Below are 15,728 nucleotides of genomic sequence, written 5' to 3' on the forward strand. Positions count from 1 at the left end.
TTGTCATTGCATTTCGATTTCGGAAAAAAAAACCCACTGAGTTAGTGTAAGTAAACATATACTTCAAAAGAGTGGAAGCACGAAAGAGATCCATCTGAACAGTATATATATTGCGTACACAGTTCTTTCTTTGATAATAAACTTGCACTTTAACTCACAATCATCAGGGAAATACATCAATTGAGCGGAAATAGAAGGAAAACGGCCAGGAACTTCAGGAAGCAATCACACAGTGCAACCCAGTAGGGCGGATATACATGTAAAAACACAATACCATTAAAGCATGTACAAATTGATCTCCATTGGTAACATACAGCCTCATCCAAACCAGTGATAGAGTAAGTCACTGCTTTCAATCAGTGACTTTAACACATACACAATGTAGTGTAGAGTTTTACACCATTGGTATCCATTCAACATACAGTATCATTCAAACCAATGATAGAGTAAGTCACTGTCATAAATCAGTGACTTTACCACTTACACAATGTAGTGTAGAGTTTTACACCATTGGTATCCATTCAACATACAGTATCATTCAAACCAATGATAGAGAAAGTCACTGCCATAAATCAGTGATTTTAACACGGTATTGATCCACAATTGTATCATACAGCCTCGTCCAAACCAATGGTAGAGTAAGTCACTGCTTTCAATCAGTGACTTTACCACATACACAATGTAGCGTAGAGTTTTAAACCATTGTTATCCATTCAACATACAGTATCATTCAAACCAATGATAGAGTAAGTCACTGCCATAAATCAGTGACTTTAACACGGTATTGACCCACAATTGTAACATACAGCCTCGTCCAAACCAAGGATAGAGTAAGTCACTGCATTCAATCAGTGACTTTAACACGTATCTATGATTGGCTGCTCATCGATTGTCAATCAAACATCGAAGTAGACTGATGGGCACTTCAATGAAAATACAACAGTATTTAAACGCGCTGCACCAGCAGCAGTGTTCATAACAACTTTGCATCTTCTCGGAAGAGAGAAACTGAGAAAGTTTGGTCTACAAGAACACAACATCATCAAGGTAAGTGTTCTCGTTATACTGTCGGACCCGGACTTTGGCTTCTAGATGCATGCAGTGTATTTTAGGGTAGCCTCTTATTTCAAGAATTTTGCACTTTTGGTCCAAGAAGGGGCACCACTCTACCCAATAAAGCAGTAAATTTAACGGTGCTTTACCTGGCAGCTGGTGCCAGGTAAAATGCAGTAAATTTCACAGTAGCAGTTAGTAAATTGTGCCTTGAAGGAGTAGTTTGCTAAACTCCACTTTGAAATTTACTGCACTTTTAATACCTAGCACCCTGGCTGCCAGGTATACAAAGCACCGTAATTTTGACGGATTATTTTTAACAGCGTATTCAGCTGAAGTTCTCATGTAGTGTTTGGGTCACTTGATCTCTGCCAACATTAGTGTACTGTGGTACTGTTTGGTGGTACAGATTGTAATGCCGTTGCATTTCCCTTTGAAACCACGATACATAGTGTTGTGTCGTTGGGGCTTTTATCACCATACTTGCAAGTGGTTTCCGTTTTGGAGCAGCAAGTTCCGCTGGTATTCTGTACATTGTCTTGTTCAAATAGTGGGCAATAAAAGTTTACCTAGACAGTTTCAGTTGAATGTGCTTGATATTCTGCTCGTTTTAATGTGTGTGTACTCTTCATTCAAAAGCTGTCAACAAAATTAACAAGTACTGATGAAATGGCATTGTGTAACATGACCACTTTGTTATTTTCTTTTATGTTGTGGGTAAAACAAAACAAGATGGAACATAATGCAACACTTTCACAGTTATTATGGTGATCGGTGTTTTGTACAGCCGACGTGGGGAGGGGCAACCGAGGTGAAGCCGAGTTTGCCTGTTTGCCCCAAAAGTTTACACAAAACCTGGACCCCGTCACGGAGCATGCAACATTAATTGTTTTATTTTACCATGATAATCGATTCCTCTTGTTTGGGGACAAATTGTTACCATCCTCCATTATTGTTACGACAATAATGACACAGTTTAAAACTATGACAGCATATTTTGTAAGCCAAAACATGGTGGCACACTGTTTAAGGTGCTGCTACTTGACGTTTTAGCCATCGTATGTCAACGTATGAAAATTTTAGCGAGTACGCTGGCGTACGTCGAATAACTATGGGTGAAGGCCCCGTCACACCTTGACGTTTAAAGGCCCATTCACACGAGCGCTGCAAACGAGGGTCCCTGGTTAAGGGCGCCAGCCGTCTGTCACCTTTACCGCGTGCGATTTTTTAGCGAGCATTCACACGACACACACACACACACACATGTAAACATACGTCCCTCGTTTGGGTAGGCTTGACTGCATGGACTAAAGTCTACAAGCGATTACAGTTAAAAGGAATAAAATAATACAATTTCATTGAAATCAATTTCATTTTAAGTCACATAAAATGTAGAATATTTTACAAACATTTGCGATAACGTAACTCTCATCCCGGCGGCCGGCGGGAAGGGGGTTACGTTTTCGAAGCTAAAAAAAGAAAAACACGATTCAAATAGCTTTTTGGAAGTTAAAAATGCTACATTGTTGAATGGAAATGCTTTATAGATATGAAGTTATTGATGACACATACCAAATAATGAATTAAAACATCGAAAAGCTTAACCAAATGACGTATTCTGCTTCCGAATGAACGATGTTTTTGCTTCAAGGTTTAAGCTTGTCTTGAAATGCAGCGACCCAGCAACGTCGAGTCATGTTCGAGTCGAAGAAAAACACAAAATTCCACGATTCAAATAGAGTTTTTGACGTTAAAAACGCTACATTGTTGAATGAAAATGTTTTGTAGATATGGAATTATTGATGAGACATAACAAGTGGTGAATTAAAACATCGAAAAGCTTTGCCAAAAGACGTATTCTGCTCCCGATTGAACGATGTTTTTGCTTCAAGGTTTGGACTGGTCTAGCATCCGGCCACAAAACCCACCAGCCAAACGATCGTTGTCCAGCGTTGAGCAGATATACATCACGTGTATGTACATGTACATGTGTATGCATGCCATAGTTCGCCCATTTCTTCCTCCATAGTTCTACACGTGTCAACGCAGAAGTCCCTCGTTACGATCGCAGGCATTCGGTTCAGACGATGGCTCCCCATGATTATAACATCGATGCGATTTTTTGGAGGAGGTCTCGATCTGTGTTATGAACAACACGGGACCCAGGTAATTTCGTAACATACATAGCATTCACACGACGTGGATTTGCGATTTCATAACATCGATGTTATGAAATCGCACGGGACCCTCGTTTGCAGCGCTCGTGTGAATGGGCCTTAAGCCAGCGTATAGCGACGTATGACAATGTTGGCGACTACGCTGGTGTACGTCAAATAAGTTATGGATAACTTTGTATAAGTTAAGAGCACGATGAAACACGCTGATATACACGTAGATGTAAGTCGTCTGGCTCATGAAGGCCCTGTCTATGGCAAGCCATATGCCCAATAATTCGATAAACAGTGTTTATCGCCGATAAACTAAGTTTATCGCCGATAAACACTGTTTATCGACCGAAAAACATTGTTTTTCGAGAAAAACTCTGTTTATCACTTGATAAACTTAGTTTATCTCGATAAACGCTGTTTTTCGCCGTCTGTTTATCGAGATAAACAGTGTTTATCTACTGATAAACACTGTTTATCGAAAGACTGTGTTTATCAAGCGATAAACAGAGTTTTTCGAAGTGATAAACAGAGTTTTTCGACAAACACTGTTCATCAAGTGATAAACACGGTTCATAGAAAAACAGTGTTTATCGGGTCGATAAACACAGTTTTTCGATAAACACAGTTTATCACTTGATAAACAAGGTTTTTTGATAAACCTAGTTTTTCGATAAACACAGTTATTCGCCAACGCCATATGCTCATCAATTCGATAAACTCTGTTTATCACTTGATGAAGAGTTTTTCGATAAACTATGTTTATCACTCGATAAACACAGTTTCGGCGATAAACAGAGTTTTTCGATAAACAGTGTTTATCACTTGATAAACACTGTTTATTGAATTATTGGGCATCTGGCGTCGGCGTAAAACTGTGTTTATTGACCGATAAACACTGTTTTTCGATAAACCATGTTTATCGCTTGATAAACAGTGTTTATCGAAAAACTCTGTTTATCACCTCGAAAAACTCTGTTTATCGCTAGATAAACATAGTTTTTCGATAAACAGTGTTTATCAGTTGATAAACAAAGTTTATCTCGAAAAACAATGTTTATCGGTCGAAAAACAGTGTTTATCGGTGATAAACAGTGTTTATCGAATTATTGCCATACCTGTCACACCTTGACGTTTTAGTCAGCGTATGCCGACGTTTGCAAATTTCTCTAAAACGTTGGCATACGCTGAACTATCGATTGATTTGTCAATTTTTAGCGTATACGAAGCGTAATCATAAAGGAGGTGGACGGATGCATACCGTAGAAGTAACTTACACAGAGCGTTTCCTAAACGAATGCTTAGCGTGTTGACGGCGTTCACAACTTATGTTCTACGATGGTCCAACTACTGCATAGCGCGCGGGGGCAGCGTATTGCCGACGATCACATACAGTAGCCTATAAAGAGGGTGCCTCTCGACGATTGAAATAATAACTGCACTTGACATCGTATTAATCCTCATGCGAACCCAAATTGTATATACCGATTCACATAACTCTGCCAATACACCATTACATGGTAGCTGTACGTTTAGAAACAAGTTTAGTAAGTTATGTGGTCATCCGGAACACGTTAAATACGTTCGACGTAAGTTCAAAGCACTTTACTCATATAGGTTATAAGAAAAACGTCTTTGGTACGCTAGACATTATCTCGACGTATGTCGACTTATGATTACCTTACAAGTAACGTGTGTGAACGTGTGTCATCGATCGTATAACGCACCTACAGCTTATGCGGAACTTATGAACCACACGCTGGCACACTTAGATTTTGTTGTGCATGCACACAATTTCTCGATGACATCGCCTTACTACGACGTACACGGCGTGTTTCAGCGTGCTCATAACTTATACAAAATTTACCCATAACTTATTCGACGTACGCCAGCGTATTCGCCCCTATTTTGTATACGTCGGCATACGCTTGCTAAAACGTCTAGGTGTGACAGGGCCTTAACATCCAATAGTAGTAACGTACTTTGAACCTACCTCGAACGTATTTGACGTGCTTCGGACGACCACAGAACTTAATGAACGTGATTCTAACTTAAAGCTACCGTATAATGGCGTATTGGCAGCGTTTATGTGAATCGGATACAAATTGGGTTCGCGGGAGGATAGTACAATTCAAGTGCAGTTATTATTTCTATCGTCAAGAGGCACCCTCTTTGTAGGCAACTGGATGTGATCGCCGGCAATACGCTGCCGCGCGTTATGCAGTAGTTAGATTACCGTAGGACATAAGCTGTGAACGCTGTTAACAGGCTAAGCATTCGTTATTGAAACGTTCTAAGTAAGTTACTAATACGGTCTGGATACGTCCAACTCGTTTTGAATAGGCTTTGTATACGCTCAAACTTGAAAAGTCCATCAAAAGTTCAGCGGATGCCAACGTTTAAGAGAAATTGTCATACGTCGGCATACGCTGACTAAAACGTCAAGGTGTGACAGTGCCGTAAGTTAAGATCACGGCTAAATACGCCGATATACGTCTTTGTATTATGCTTTGAACCTATGTCGAAATTATTTGACGTGTTCCGGACGACCACTTTTGATGAAATTAAGTAGTGGCAGCGTATTGGGAAATCGGTATACACTAATTGGGTTCGAAGGAGAATACAGTGATGCCAAGTGCAGTTATTATTTCAAACGTCGAGGTACCATGCAATACGCTGCTGCGCGCTATGCAGTAGTTAGACTATTCGTAGATATCGTATCTTTTTACACGAGGAGAAATCCTCACAATTTAGACAAGTTGAGGAATCTTTCTTGGATTATAAAATGAGCGAAGTGATACGGACAGGAGCTCAATGTATAGGGTGTTGGTTTTATCTCAAACAATCACTGTGTTGCACCATCTCTTGTTAATATAGAGGCATACGCGCCCCACCCTGTATCTTCCCTGTAATTTTGTAATCTCTGTCAAGTCGAATCCGAGATCCAAAGCCGTCTATATGGAAATCATTACTCTGGGTTGTATTGTCTAACCATGTCTCAGTGAAGGATACCAGAGTCTCTGTGTTTACGCATGTGATTAAACGAGCTCATCCATTTGGGGCATAGGGAACGGCAATGGACGATACCATTAATGGGAGAAAGATTCTATCGGTCTGATTAAATTTATTTCTCCTCACCACCCATACTTCCTCTTGTTCTCCTTTTAAAGTTGTTTACTGTTGTCTGACAGTTGTTTGGGTGTCATTGGGGAGCATTTCAACACGATGTTCAGTATGTTAAAGATCAAACGAGCCAACGGCACCCTGCCGTAAGCTAGGTACTCAAGTGTGTAGCGGTAGCCACTTTGTTGTGTGGAGCGATTATTTAGCTCAACACAAGAGAACACTTACGATCAATACGGCCAGGTACATAATTTAACACACACATGCTCAGCCAAGCGAAACACAAATTGAATAAAACGTGGTTAATGTAGAAAGTGGTGATAAAGAACTTCCACAAACACATGGAAAATGTGAATAAATTGGAGCTGACCCAAAACTTGTGGTCACCGCTAGAGCAGCGCCTTCTATGTCTGCATGTTTTCACGTTTGTTTTATTTATTCTATTAAATTACAGATGAAGATTACCATATCAACAGTGCCCCTTCTTCTTGGTATTTTGCAAGTTCCGTTCATGGTGGCTAAAACAGCAGTTTCACCTGATCCGGAGATGACGTGTAACTCCTGCTGCCAGGGCCCAGCCGGTATACCGGGAATTCCCGGGTCAAATGGGAACCATGGACAAGGGCTTGTAGGGTCCCCTGGTGAGGTAGGTCAACCTGGGGCTAAAGGAGACAAGGGGTCAGATGGACTAGTTGGTGAGCCAGGCGCTAAAGGGGATACTGGACTTAAGGGAGATCAAGGAGTCGGTCAACCAGGGAAACAAGGACCTCTAGGTCTGCCTGGGATGAATGGTCTGAATGGGGAGAGAGGTGAACCTGGACCAGCTGGACAGACCGGCGAAGCAGGTGAGCCCGGGGGAAATGGAGACATCGGGTCAGATGGACTGGTTGGTGCGCCAGGCGCTAAAGGGGATCATGGTATGAAGGGAGAGCAAGGAGTCGGTCAACAGGGCAGAAAGGGACTTCGAGGTCTGTCTGGGATGAATGGTCTGAAGGGAGAGAGAGGTGAACCTGGACCAGCTGGACAGACTGAAGCAGGTGAATGTAGTACGCGACGGTTCGCCTTCACTGCAGTGAGGAATAACCCCTTCAACCCTCCATTTTCCTATGATCCTCTGCCCTTTGAAGAGTTATTGTTTTCAGAGGAAGGGACTGATTTCAACGTGAATAACGGCACGTTTACGTGTAATGTGCCTGGGGTATACGTATTGATGTTCTCAGCCTATAAATCATCAAGTGGGCCTTACCTATATGTCAGCATGAGGAAGAACGGTAAAACCATTGTAAAAGGTCGTGTAAACGATGCAGGTTATCATCAAGTGAGCAACAGTGCAGTGATTCCCCTGCACCATGGAGATCAAGTTCACTTAGCTGTACACGGTCACGTATATAGTACATCTAACCATTACACGTCTTTCACTGGATTCCTGCTGTACGAAATCTAAATCGAACATACAAACACACGGAAACGTTTAAATGTTTTAGACAACGATTTAAATACACTAATATGCAACTATATAGTTTTTACAAATATAATAATAATGAGTTAATCGTGGAAAATCGAACGTGGATTTAGATGAATCGAATAAAATTACTTTATTATTAATTGTTTTATTATTTGCAGGACAATAAGTATGGAAAAGACGTTTTATTTGAACACTTGATTTTGCAAACGTGTATTGTGACAACAACTTTCAACGTGTTTTTGTCACGTAAACAGTGCTATAAATATCAGTTCATCCCTTTTTTGAGTTTATTACATTTACGTTTAAATGTTTTAGACAACGATTTAAATACACTAATATGCAACTATATAGTTTTTACAAATATAATAATAATGAGTTAATCGTGGAAAATCGAACGTGGATTTAGATGAATCGAATAAAATTACTTTATTATTAATTGTTTTATTATTTGCAGGACAATAAGTATGGAAAAGACGTTTTATTTGAACACTTGATTTTGCAAACGTGTATTGTGACAACAACTTTCAACGTGTTTTTGTCACGTAAACAGTGCTATAAATATCAGTTCATCCCTTTTTAGAGTTTATTACATTTTCGGTAAAGTTTGAAATTTCTGCAGCCTGTAATTCCGTCCGAGGGTGCAATGATGAGTCCTTGAAACCATGATGAGTCCATAAAATGCAAAATGAAACTACGCAAGAAAAACTGACAGTTTATTAAACAGTACATACAAAACTTCAGATTCCTTGATACAGACTCAGACTTATAATTCATTGTGGCCTCCGATTGTGCCGGCAATTTTATTTCAAACATTTTAAATTGGTTGAAAAAGCTGTACCCTGTTAAGGCAACAAAATACAAATAATTCACCTAACAACTGGTAACAGTTGTCTTCGGTTGATATGTTCGTTAATGTACAATAATTATGATATTAAACTAACGACAACTTGTGATCAAAAAGAACTTGCGTTGTAAAGTACCAGAAAACATTTATTTTGTGTCGCTTTTTGAACACGTTTCGATATGGAGAAATATTTAAATTTTCGTCGTGGTTTGAGCGTTTCTTTGTTTTCACATGAGAAAGCACTTTTGTTTAATGCAGATGAAACATTGGGTATTCGTTTTGAATTACTTTCGTATAAAACGTTTGATAACATGTCAAAGAGGGGAAAATATATTACACTTACAGCGATTCGTTAAACCGTCACATCGGCATGAAACCAATACACCATCTTAGTGTGAATTTGGAAAATAACAATTTCCTCACTTCGACCGTGACTTAATTATTCGGAATAATTATTAGCTGATTACACAATGTCGTATTTTACCTTACACAGAAAGGTTTCGTTGACAGTAATATTGTGACCCACTCTGTGATTTTTGTTAGAACTATATTTGCATGGTATAGCCTGTTGGGGGTAAAAAATATTCTTATAAAATAGCACTATATGTAAGCTTTAATATGATGCATAATGCTAACATGTTTCCAAGAAGTAAACCAGACATTTTAATAAATAACCTGAGCACATGCAAATTTATTAAAAATGGGGTCGAGTTTAAAGGGTTAAAGTCACCTGGAAATAGAATTTATTTTTCTTCAAACATTAGAGTATATGTTAATGAACAATAACATAATTTGTTGAGTTATTGTTTGTAACGATTTACATGTTTAAAAAATAGATAAAGTTGTTTGGGGTGACTCCGCCTACCCCTTTTGTGACGTCAATCGAGGCAGACTTTGCCTCGATCGTACATTGAACACACGTACGTGCAATTACATGCAAGTTCTAGTTTTTACGTTTCGAAAAAAAGTTTATTTCTTGCGTTTTGTCGGCAATGTCGACCACGTGTATTGCTGCTGGAGGCAGCAAAATAACTAAAAATGGGGTCAGTTTGCAAGGTGGTTCGGTCCGACGTCTTTTCCAGCGCTGTGCAGCAAACACTTTGAGCCGTCCTGCTTCAAATATCGCGCCTCGATTGACGTCACGAACAGCGCCCTCTCGGGTCGGGCCTACTTTTAAATTTGTTAATTATGGAAACTAAATTTGTAGAACCTTAGTTAAATGTTTATTCGTATTCTACTCATCAAACACACATATTTTAGTGAGTGACAAAAGCTTTATTTTGACAAAATACCACTTCCAGGTGACTTTAAACACACTGGTATTTTAGCAATAACGCTCTGAAAACAACAGTTTTGTGATCATATTTTAGTCTTATTTGTATCCTTTTGGCGCGAAAACATCACTTTACTTGTAATTCGTTTTTAACAAAAATGTATAGACTGACTTATTTCAAACGGGAGTAACTTAGCAACGCGATACACCCAAAGCTTGGACATTAAACCAAATAACTGCTGCTGGTGTGTTCTTTCTAGCCCCTGCATTTGATTCAAATCTTCAAATTGTCAACATCTGATTCATTTCACAATTAAACAATTATTACGTTAAAGGTCGTCAAAAACACAGTGTTAATGTTTGCATTAACGCTATAATACAAAGCATTAGTATAATACTAGATACTTGTATTTCTACAAAGCATGTTTTTGTTAAATTTAACTATAATCCAATTAGTGTACTAGAAGTTAAGATATATTGCATAGTTTTAGAAATAGTCAGGTGTCACTTGAATGTTTTAAATACATTGAAAGAATGAACATTAACGCCGTATCAATTGATTGTTTTGGTTTTTGTGTTTTGCGTATTTAGTTGATATTGAACTAAAATGATTGGTAAATACAATTTGCAAGCTGAACTAATTTTCCTCACACTGTTTTACTCATTTTTGCCAAAACCTACAACACCTCAGCAAATAAAATTTAAGGGAAACTTTTTACCGTTTTACCTTCAAACAGTGCAAGTTTACCGTAAATCAGTGAACATTGATTTTGCGTCCTTCTACAAAAAGTACACGAACCCTAAAAACTTGTCAGTGGGAAGGATGAACAGGGAATGGGTTTAAATAACGTAGGAATGGGTGGCCCAAGCATTTTGGCCGGGATTGTAGCCCCCGTTGTCGGGGGAACAAAACTCGGCTTATTTGACTGGCGACAGAACATGTTGTTTTCTGTTTGCTTCCGAAAAACTGCAAACAAACGAAGTGACCTGGCCCCTCCTGTCTTCCCCAGACTGGTATGGGCCGCGGTTAACGAATAGCCGGAGTGCTATGGATTTTTCCTCGGAGTATCTGATATCAATACGGTCTAAAGCAGATGGAATCAAAAGAGGGTGCTTTCAGAATTAAGAAACGACCATGGTCACCGCTCACTGTAAAAGGATGAAACTATCTCCAAGGGACAGAAATCTCATGCCACTACAAGGGCCACGCGCAATTCTCCAGGACTAGGCGCCCGGATGGGTTGCCGGTGTCTCAGTGAAATCAGTGCTGCCGGAGATTCTTTCCCCTGTTTGAGACACAAACATGGGCTGAGTGAGGGTGATTTAACAGAGGGCGCTACCACAAGTAGTTTGTAACAAGTTTGCCGTATAAGGGGGAGGGAATTTTGGGAGAACATAATCTCCTGACACACCTGCCTATAATGGGGAAAGAATCTCCGGGGACAGATTTCCATTAAAAACACGGGCCCAAGGCGGAATCCTGCCTTACGTGTTAAACAATCAAAATGACTCCAATCTCATCCAAAAGTTGTAAATAGTAAATACATTTTGTTCTCAATGTGTTCATTTAATTTGTTTTGCTCCATTGAATATTCTTGTTTCCCAAAAGCATTTGTGCGGAAGTAGACTCTGAGAAAACAAAAAATACAATTGAAAATCAGTTTAAAATTACCCTTTAAGGGCAAAGGCAGGACACATTAGGAAACTTTCAAGCACTAGTCACGTCTTTCCACTTGGTGTATCTCAACATAATCTTAAATTAACAAACCCGTGAACATTAATTTGAGCTCAATTGTCCGTCGAAGTTGCGAGAGAATAATGGGAAGACACCCCTTGTCGCACAAGTTGTGTGCTTTCAGATGCCTTGAATTTGAGACCTCAACAATTCCAGAAAGTACTTCTTCTCAAAAACTAGTTTTCTTCAGAGAGAGCCGTTACTCACAATGTTTTATACTATTAACATCTCTCCATTGCTCATTACCAAGTAAGGTGTTTATGCTTACAATTATTTGTTGAATTTTAAAAGGTATTAGAAAATGCTTCAAAACAACAGAATTTAGCCATTAACTTAAAGGAACACGTTGCCTTGGATCGGTCGAGTTGGTCTATAAAAAGCGTCTGTAACCGTTTGTTATAAAATGCATGTGGGTAGAAAGATGTTGTAAAAGTTGAATACGATGATCCACACAAACATGCCTCGAAATTGTACGGTTTTCCTTTTACCTCGTCGACTAACACGGTCGGCCATTTATGGGAGTCAAATTTTTGACTCCCATAAATGGCCGACCATGTTAGTTCGCACAGTAAAAGGAAAACCACGCAATTTCGAGGCAAACTTGTGTGGATCATTGTATTCTAATTTTAAAACATCTTTCCAACCATATGCATATTATTAAAAACGGTTACAGACGCTTTTTATAGACCAACTCGTCCGATCCAAGGCAACGTGTTCCTTTAAGGTTTGGTGTAACGTACCCCAGAAAAGGTGTCTTCAAATTAAAATCCTCAGTTTGTTGAAAAAAAATTGTTAAAGCTTGACTTGAGTAGTATAGTAAAACGTTCGTGTTAAAAGCAATACACAACTGGCCTTATGTTGCTTTATGTGCTTGCAAATTAGTCTGTTCTGACAAAATACATTAAAACTGACAATGTATTATTTTTTTCTGACCTTGTTTGAGGTAACAATTTAATTTAAAATTTAATAAATGTATGTTCAATGATAACAAGCGAAACTCCCATTGGAGTTTCTAGCCAAGGGGGCAATGATGTGTCATAGAAACAATTAGGTGACTTTTTTTGCTCGAATAAGATGAAAATGTTATGTTTATTTAAACAAAACTAACTTCGGTGTGCTAGTGTAGTCAACACATTCACTTTGCTTACCAATCGGGCACTTCGAGCCGGATGGTGGCGCATTACTTCTTCCTTTTAGTTTGTTTAAGTTTACAGATTTTAGTGATTGGTAACTGTAAATGTAATCATTCGATAAATATGTTATGGGGATTGATAAAAAGTGATCAGACAGAAACAAAATCACACTACAATTGCACGCACGTTAATCTCCCCCAGCTGATGGCTCTGTGGTGCCCGGAAGCTCAGTGGTGACCTTATCATCGTGAGACTTAGGCCGTGTCCGAATGTTTCGGATGTGGCCGCTGGCTGTGATCGCGGCTTTGGCAGCGTCTAGCGAACGTGGCATGACGCGGCCAACAAAAACATTCGGACGCGGCTTTGACTTCGTGTGCGCGCCCTCAAGCGGTGAAATGAGTGTTTGCATACGTCGTACATGTGTTGTTTCGTCTGCTAATGCAAACAAACAACATGCACGATTGGACTGAGTGATGTGAACGGCGTGAATTTTAAAGTTGGGGGGGGGGGGGGCTCAATATTTCTCTATTTCTACCTTAGAAATTTTAGTTTAAATCTATTTGTTGAAGTATAGTGTCATGTTTTATTTAGGGATTTCAACATTGTTAAGTGAACAATTAACACATTTCTTTTATAAACACCAAAATAAAACAACCTTTTTAAAATAAAATTATTTTGGTTGACCCAACCATGCCCAACTGGTGTGTAATGATAATCAAGCACTGTTATACTAGATGCTTTCTGAGTCCTGCAGGAAAGAATTCACAGGCTTACTACTCGGGTGAGTTTAACCCAAGACCTCCCGCATAATTATTAGAGCAGATCTACACCAGATGTCAAGAGACCAGTTCGATAATAATGTTTATTGACAATGGGTACAGCAAACAATTTAAAATAAATGTAATCCTACCTCAGTAATTACTTAGCCTGTGGATTTTTCCCCCCTGCAGAAATAAGAAACCCCTGACAGTGCTTTCATCAGTGTTCTAATATTCTTGCAAAACCTAGTATTACATCTATTTTAATTAAACAATATTGTAGGTCCAATGGGTGGGTGGGGCGATTGGGTGGGAATTGATGTGGATTACTGTGGAGCACACCCCTGTCCCAGACTACCAATAATCACACAATCAACAACAGCCCTAGCATGGTGCAAATCGTATCTCCACAACAGAACTCAGCATGTATGTATTGGCACTGCAATATCCGACCCTGTTGTTTTGAACTACTCTGTGCCACAGGGGTCGGTACTCGGCCCGCAGTGGTTTACGCTGTACACTTTACCGATTCGTGACATCATCCTCAAATTTAATCTGAATTACCATGTGTACGCAGACGACACTCAGCTATACATCACGTTTAAATCTTCTCAAGAAAACGCCAATGCATCTATTGCAAGACTTGAGAAATGCATCCAAGAGATTCGACGTTGGACACAACAAAACTTCCTGAAGTTAAATGATGATAAGACAGAGTTCCTTTTATTTGGGTCACGTCAACAGTTAACTAAGGTTTCAGTGCCAAACATCTCCATCGGTGATGCTCGGATAACTCCCTCGCTGAAAGCTCAGAACTTAGGGGTTATTTTTGATTCATCGATGACACTTCAGCCACACATCAACAACATTGTTCGTTTATCATCATATCACATCAGGAATATAGGTAAGATTCGCAAGTACTTGGACAAAAGTGCCACTGAAAAGGTCATTCACGCATTTGTTACTTCTCGTCTTGACAACGGCAATGCTCTTCTCTACAGTCTTCCTAACAACCAGATTTCCCGACTTCAACGGCTCCAAAATACTGCTGCCCGCATTGTGACACTGTCTAGAAAATCCTGTTCTATCACCCCCATTCTGAAACAACTACACTGGCTCCCTATCTCTCAACGAATCATCTTCAAGCTGATGCTCATTGTCCACAAAGCTCTAAATGGCAAGGCTCCCCACTACATTTCTGAACTACTTCAAGTTTACACTCCATCAAGGAATCTTCGATCAAGTTCCATGCTTCTCCTCATTGAACCCAAGTCTCGACACTCATGGGGTGACAGGTCTTTTTCTGTAGCCGCGCCACGCATCTGGAACTCTCTACCACTTAATCTTCGATCTTGTCTTTGTACCGCAAAATTCAAGTCTCTTCTCAAAACTTATCTTATGTCACAGGTTTTCAATGACTAATTTTGTTGTGTCTGTTTTTCTTTGTGTTGTGTTTTGGTTTTGGTTTTTTTTGGTTTACTGCGCCTTGAACACCCAGCAGGGTGGATATGTGCGCATTACAAGTCTTATTATTATTTATTATTAATTAATTAAGACACAGGAGATAAGTTTAACTTTTGAGACGTGAGGTATATTTTCACCAGCTCTGCCTTTTATAGGACAACATAATACAAGTTTATAGAGCATTGCCCATAGTTTAACCAATTAGGAGATAACAGTGCGAGGACACGCTCTTCACTGCGCATAATGACCGGGTTGGTGGCTGGTGCTGTTAACGGTCTTCGCACTGTTATTTCCATTAGTAAATACCTTTTTAACGAAATAAACAGCTTAAGTGTCAATACGTCACGCTATGCATACGATCAGTCAGTTCAAAAATTACATTGAAAACTTCGCGTGTGCAAAACCAAAAACAAAAACATTTCACCTAACTTTATTGACTTAAATTCGTTATCACAATCGCGAGAGTGCAATACAGAAAAATATAGTGCATCTGCGTCCCATCAGCCTGGTTGGATATGGAACGCATATAAGGAAGTGCTATATTTATCTGTATTCTACTCACGCTTTTTTGATAACTTGAAACTATCATCCGTTAATACATCCCCTTGTGATCAGATTTTGACCAATCAGTACCTGGAAACTGTCCGAGGTATTTATTAATCAAACTAAAAGGCCAACTTAAAGACACTGGACACCATTGGTAATTGGTGTATTT

General features: G+C 39.4%; 1 protein-coding gene and 1 pseudogene across 1 annotated transcript; one reads left to right on the forward strand and one right to left on the reverse strand.

Annotated features, from left to right (window-relative positions):
- LOC139950964 (alkaline phosphatase-like) overlaps window positions 1-15,728 on the reverse strand; it is a 152,358-nt pseudogene that overhangs the window by 123,134 nt on the left and 13,496 nt on the right.
- LOC139950319 (uncharacterized) lies at window positions 6,796-7,848 on the forward strand. The gene has a single exon (XM_071948931.1). It carries the CDS (start codon window positions 6,796-6,798, stop codon window positions 7,783-7,785), a length of 990 nt encoding a protein of 329 aa, XP_071805032.1. The 3' UTR covers window positions 7,786-7,848.

Source organism: Asterias amurensis, chromosome 18, assembly GCF_032118995.1.
Source record: "Asterias amurensis chromosome 18, ASM3211899v1".
NCBI lineage: Eukaryota > Metazoa > Echinodermata > Asteroidea > Forcipulatida > Asteriidae > Asterias > Asterias amurensis.